The sequence below is a fragment of the Emiliania huxleyi genome (genome assembly GCF_000372725.1).
Source record: "Emiliania huxleyi CCMP1516 chromosome Unknown EMIHUscaffold_141, whole genome shotgun sequence".
NCBI classification, from domain to species: Eukaryota; Haptophyta; order Isochrysidales; family Noelaerhabdaceae; genus Emiliania; species Emiliania huxleyi.
Window position 1 is genome coordinate 237,089 of NW_005201183.1, and position 5,369 is coordinate 242,457.

At 65.2% G+C, this 5,369-nt stretch overlaps 3 protein-coding genes across 3 annotated transcripts in view; 2 read left to right on the forward strand and 1 right to left on the reverse strand.

The window, feature by feature from the left end:
* Positions 1 to 411, forward strand: part of EMIHUDRAFT_467437 (ferredoxin-dependent glutamate synthase) — a gene marked incomplete at its 3' end in the record, with an annotated part of 24,497 nt that extends 24,086 nt beyond the window's left edge. Inside the window, exon 12 of the mRNA XM_005787552.1 lies at positions 376 to 411. Coding sequence (XP_005787609.1) covers positions 376 to 411 — 36 coding nt within the window. The remainder of the gene's footprint in view (positions 1 to 375) is intronic.
* Positions 412 to 893: 482 nt separating this feature from the next.
* Positions 894 to 2,305, forward strand: EMIHUDRAFT_363090 (hypothetical protein). The gene is made up of 2 exons (XM_005787553.1): positions 894 to 1,656; positions 1,777 to 2,305. The coding sequence occupies exons 1-2, from the start codon at positions 903 to 905 to the stop codon at positions 2,271 to 2,273; spliced, it is 1,251 nt and encodes a 416-aa protein (XP_005787610.1). The 5' UTR covers positions 894 to 902; the 3' UTR covers positions 2,274 to 2,305.
* A 169-nt stretch (positions 2,306 to 2,474) lies between these two features.
* EMIHUDRAFT_363092 (hypothetical protein) lies at positions 2,475 to 3,817 on the reverse strand. Its single transcript, XM_005787554.1, has one exon. The coding sequence runs from the start codon at positions 3,406 to 3,408 to the stop codon at positions 2,506 to 2,508; it is 903 nt and encodes a 300-aa protein (XP_005787611.1). The 5' UTR covers positions 3,409 to 3,817; the 3' UTR covers positions 2,475 to 2,505.
* Positions 3,818 to 5,369: the final 1,552 nt, after the last annotated feature.

Sequence of the window (5,369 nt, forward strand, 5' to 3'; positions counted from 1 at the left end):
AGCCTAAGCCCCCTGCCTGGGCCTGAACGAAAACTGAATCACCTCGGCCGACCCTGCCGCTGTGGCCGACGATGTCGGATGCTCTCGAGCACTCTCCAGCGCCGGGCGCGGTCCTGACACAGCCGGCCGTGCTTCACCGCCGCTGTTCAGCTCGGCGGCAGAAATGGCAGCGGATACGAGCTCTTTACGGACTGTCGAGCTGCGGTCGGAGAACTCGTGAGCTCCCACACATCGCAACTCTTGCCGATGCATTCTGGAACAATCACATAACGCCTGGCATCACCACAGCCCACTTGCGACATTTGTGGCCCAAGCCGGTCCGCAGTATCCCAGTATCCCAGTATCCGGTATCCACATTAGCCGGGAATGCTCTAGGGAGGGGTGCAGCTGCATGGTGACAACTACCAGTGAGAAGGATGGGGATGCAGCTGGCTGCTGGACCATGGCTTACGCACGGGCACACTTCCATGCATTGCCAGTATCCAGTAGTATCCAGCAGTATCCCGCAGTATCCTGCAGTATCCCAGTATCCGATGCGCCGGCTCCGAGTATTTCGGTGAAAATACTGCGCGATACTGCCAGGGCCACACTACTTCAGTAACACAATATCTGCATGCCCCAGGCCCAGTATTGCAGTATCACCCTCGCGGCAGAGAGGTATTTGCGCCACCGATACTTGGCCCTCGCTTGTGGGATATTGGGATACTTGGCCAAGGGCCGTGTGCAGGTAGCATGCAGTATTGCAATAAAAATACTTGCTTTGCGTGTCTGAAATACTGGAATACTGCGCCACAGCACCTCGGATACTGGGATACTGGAAATACTGTGAAATACTCGAACTCTCCTTGCGTACTGAAACCCGGGCCTCGGTACATACGGCCTCGGTACATACGGGTGCACATATGGCCGCGGAGCCGTGGGCTGGCGCCCACGCCTCCGCCGCCGCCGCGAGCTCGGTCGCGCTAGAGGCCGCCGAGCTGACCGCTCTCGCAGAGGCCGACTCAACGCTCCTCGACGGCCTGCGTGAGGACCGGTGCGAGTCCGCTGCACGGCTCCTACTGCAGGCTGACTTCATGCTCTGCGCCACCGGGGCGGGCATGTCTGTTGGCTGCGGCATGAGCACGTACCGCACCTACAGCTCGACAGGTGAGGAATCCGCGGCGCGAGTCGGAGGCAGCAGCGGCGACGATGGCGACAGCGACTACGCTGGTCCTCTGTATGAGGCGCTGGCTTCGGCCGAGACGCTGCGCCTCGACCCAGCCTCCTTTCACGCCTTCATGTGCTCCTTTTTCAACGACGCGCAAGAGGCGCGCCGCACCGCCGGCTACCGCACGCTGCGGGCGTGGCAGGACTGCCTCTTCTCGAGCGGGCACGCCTTCACCTTCACCTCGAACGTGGACGGGATGCACCTCCGCGAGGGCTTCGCCTGGGTCTTCGAGTGCCACGGGTCGAAGATGCGGTGGCAGTGCAGCAAGCCGTGCCGCGACGAGGTGTGGGATCTGTTGCTGTACCCGTCCTTCCGTTTCCCTTCTGCGCGGCCCGCAAAGCGTCGGCGGCTGCAAGAGCAGGACGAGGCGCCCTCTGCGGAAGACAGCGGCGCGGCGGCGGAGGGCGCGGCGGCGGAGGGCGCGGTGGCGGAGGACGCGGCGGCGGAGGGCGCGGTGGCGGAGGGCGCGGCGGCGGAGGGCGCGGCGGCGGAGGGCGCGGCGGCGGAGGGCGCGGCGGCGGAGGGCGCGGCGGCGGAGGGCGCGGCGGCGGAGGGCGCGGCGGCGGAGGGCGGCGGGCTGACGGAGGCCGTGGGCGAGAACAGCCCCACCTCGGCGGCTGCCTCCGCCGCCCGCTTTGTCGGCCAGTTCGACGTTGGCGACGCCACTCCTCCCGCGCCCTCCTGCCCGCACTGCAGCTCCGCCGCCAGGCCGGCGGTCCTCCTCTTTGGCGAAGATTACGCCTCGCGGCACGAGGCCGGCGGGCAGGCGGAGGAGTGGGCGGCGTGGAAGCAGTGGGTCCTGGACGCCCTGGCGGCGGACCGCAGCAAGCGCCTCGTCGTCATCGAGATTGGGGCCGGCACCGCCGTGCCTTCCGTTCGCGACGCGGGCGAGTCGCTCCTTCGGAGGGCTGGGAGTCGGCAGTGCACTCTAGTCCGGATCAACCCGACGCCGATGCTCGGCGACAACACCACCGATGGCGTGCTGAGCATCAAGTGGGGCGCAGAGGCCGCGATCGCGCACATCAACGAGTGCGTGCGCAAGCTCGCGCGAGAGAGCGTTGATTAGCGCACGTGTTCATCGGTCAGGTTTTTCTCTCTCTTTTGGGCCCCCATGTGCCCCACCCGACTTTGTGTGACTGTGTGTGTGTGGAGAAATTTCGCATATCAGGGGAGCGCCAAGCACCGAGTCGTCACATTAGAGAGAGAGAGAGAGGAGAGAGAGAGAGAGAGAGAGGGAGAGAGAGAGGGGGAGAGAGAGAGAGAGAGAGAGAGAGAGAGAGAGAGAGAGAGAGATGTCATTAGCGAGAGTACCAGCAGAGCAGGTCTGTCCACGCGGACGTATTGTACGGCGGCAGCGACTCGAGCAGGTTATCCATCTGCTCAAACGAGAGGCTGCGCGCCGCGAGCACACCCTGCGGCGTCGGCCGCGGCCCATACCGTTTGCGCTTCCTGTCGACGAGCGAGAAGAACCGCAGGTAGGTGCACACAAAGCCGGCGCTCGCCACATGGCGCATGAGCTGCAGCGGGCTGGCGCCCGCGAGGTTCAGCAGTTCGTGCGACATCTCGATGAGGACGAGCCGCACCCGGCCGCTCTGCATCAGCGACGCCGCGCCGCGCAGCACACCCAGGTCGAAGCCCTGCGTGTCCGTCTTGAGGAGCAGCACCGAAGCGTTGGGCAGCTCCTCGTCCAGCGTGGCCACACTCACCGACACCGACGCGGACGCGGCGTCGGCGGCGCTGGTGCTGCCGACCATCACCTGCCCAAACGAGGCGTTGCGGCCGTTGCTCTTCATGCCGAACGTCGTGCGTCCGGCCTTGGCTCCAATCGCAACACAGCGCACCGTCACCTTGCCTTGACGCCGACCAGAGAAGCTCGCTGCGTCTCCTCCGTCTATACGCCGCCTGTGCCCGGCCTCGTGCTCGGCCACCGAAACCTGCAGCTGGCGGCACGTGCTCGGCGACGCCTCGTAGCAGAGGCCATCGTGCCCCGCATCGGCGATCGCCAAGGCAAACTGGCCGACGTTGGCACCCACGTCGACAATCAGCTGCGCCCCGGCGCCGCGCGGGACCGCCGGAAGTAGTTTGTGAGTGAAGAACTCCTCGGGGGTGGCCGTGTGGAGCTCGGGGAAGCCCAGTAATTCGGGAGACGAGGTGGCCCCACGCCAGCCTCGGACCCGCGGTCGCTTGCAGTAGCTGCGCATACGGAATCTGCTGCGGCTGCGCCAGAATTGCGGCGCCAACCCTTGCATGCGCTTCCAGCCGTGCGTTGCTGAAGGGTTCGGATGCAAACGGCATCGCGCACACATTGCAGGTGTAGCTGCACTGAGCACGGAGCCTGCTGTTGCGCGAGCACTCTGTCTGGTGTCTCTTGCACTTCCTGTGGTACCATCTGTCGGTGCAAGGCGGCGGTGGCGGCGGTGAGGCAGGTACCCAATGCAGGTCGCGGCCTGCCGGCCGCCTCCTGAAAGTGGGCCGACTGAACGTCAGCGAGAGGAGTGAGAGCGCGCACAAAGCTGCAGCCGCTGCGAGGCGACCTGCCTGCCGAATGGTGCGTTCGGTGGTGTACGTACTCTCTCTCGCTCGATCGCCGTGCAAAGCTCGCTTCCGGCTCTCACGGCGCGCATCCCAGGGCTACTTAGGTTCTTCGGGCCCCTTTAGGGGGGCAAACCCTGCCCGGCCCCTAGGACCCCAGGTAAGGCCCAGGTGTGGCCTAGGGCATCAGAAGGGACCAAGAGGAGTCCAGTCTGAGCCATACAGCCCATGTCTTTGCCCCCGAAGGTCGCGTTCAAATGCCCGGAACGGACGTTACAGTGGTGTCCGGCCGCGGTTACTGGACCGTCACGTGTTCAACGACGTTGAACAGTGTTCAACCACGGCGCTGTTCACAGCGCGCGCGGACGGCCGTTCTGCGAGTCCAGCTCCGCTGGACTTTTGTAAAGCATGCTTGTGGCAAGTTATAGACGCTAGTATCGACCTCAGAGACCCAAACCCGAATTAATAATTAAGGCTCAAAGTATGGTTGAACAACCGTTGAACAAACAGGTTGAACAACGATATCCGACTAGTGCGACCGCTAGACGGCGGTCTCCGCCGGCCCCAAGGCTGCCCAGCCCCAGTACCACACCGGCCACGTAGACCGTAGCGCTGGAGTTGGTCAGTGAGGCACTAGACGGGCTACGGAACCATGCGCGCGCCGGCCGGATAGGCTGCGCGCAGGGGCCGCGCCGCCTCGATTTCGCATCTCCGCTCCGCGGCCGACTGAGGGGCCAGCTCGCCCGGCGACAAGCCCAGCCATCGTCCAGCGCCCCGTATCGACGGAGGGCACGCAAAAAACCCGCACCTACGACTAGGGTGAGCCCGTGAGGGCGTCGGTGTCGGCCGCGGGCGGCTGCGAGGAGGGCGCGGGTGGGAGCATGGGAGATGCACCACCGCTCGACGAAGACGCGCCCGACGAAGCCCTGCTTGCGGAGGATGGTCGATCCTCACCTACTAGCGTCGGGCGTGTGCGAAAAAGAGCGCAAATCGGAGCTCAACTCGCGCGCGGCTGGGAAAGGGGTGTGGCACCCCTCCGAAGGCGCCTCGCGAGGAGCTGCTGCTGCCTCCAAACGCGCTCGGGCAGCACGTCGGCGCGCCTGCGGGGTTGGGGAGGTGAAACTATGCTTGCTGGCACGCGCATCCCGCACCACCCCCACGTCCGCGCGCACCATGCCGCCATCCCACCTCACAGCCAAGCGCCATCGCCGTCGGACGCGGCGACGCCGAGCGGTGGCCTCGCAGACGACGAGCGCGATGAGGCCGCCGCGCCGCCGGGGTGGCCGGCGCGTGCCAGCCGCTGGCCCGTCCAGCGTGGCGGGACCGGCTCGCCCATCCTGGCCCGCGCGCTTGCCGACGCGAGAAGATCGCGCGGGAGGGCAAAATGTGGCAAAATCGCCCTGTTTGCCAACCCTTCACGGCGACTTCACGTCGGAACGAGTCGGATCGACGACTCCCCGCCTGCACCAGCGTGTGCGCCTTGCAATTCTATACAGAATCGATACTTGGTACGTCTTCTCAATCGCTCGTGGAGAGGAGCTACGGCCATTCCCAAGTAGTGTTCAACGACGTTGAACAATGTTCAACGTCGTTGAACACGGTCCAGTAACCGGCCGGCGCGATCACCGAG

Excerpts from the sequence above, each read along its gene's own strand:
- EMIHUDRAFT_363090 (XM_005787553.1), top strand. The coding sequence starts at position 903 with ATGGCCGCGGAGCCGTGGGCTGGCGCCCACGCCTCCGCCGCCGCCGCG. Across the intron at positions 1,657-1,776 it reads GGAGGACGCGGCGGCGGAGG|GCGGCGGGCTGACGGAGGCC; the intron begins GCGCGGTGGCGG and ends CGGCGGCGGAGG.
- EMIHUDRAFT_363092 (XM_005787554.1), bottom strand. The coding sequence starts at position 3,408 with ATGCGCAGCTACTGCAAGCGACCGCGGGTCCGAGGCTGGCGTGGGGCC.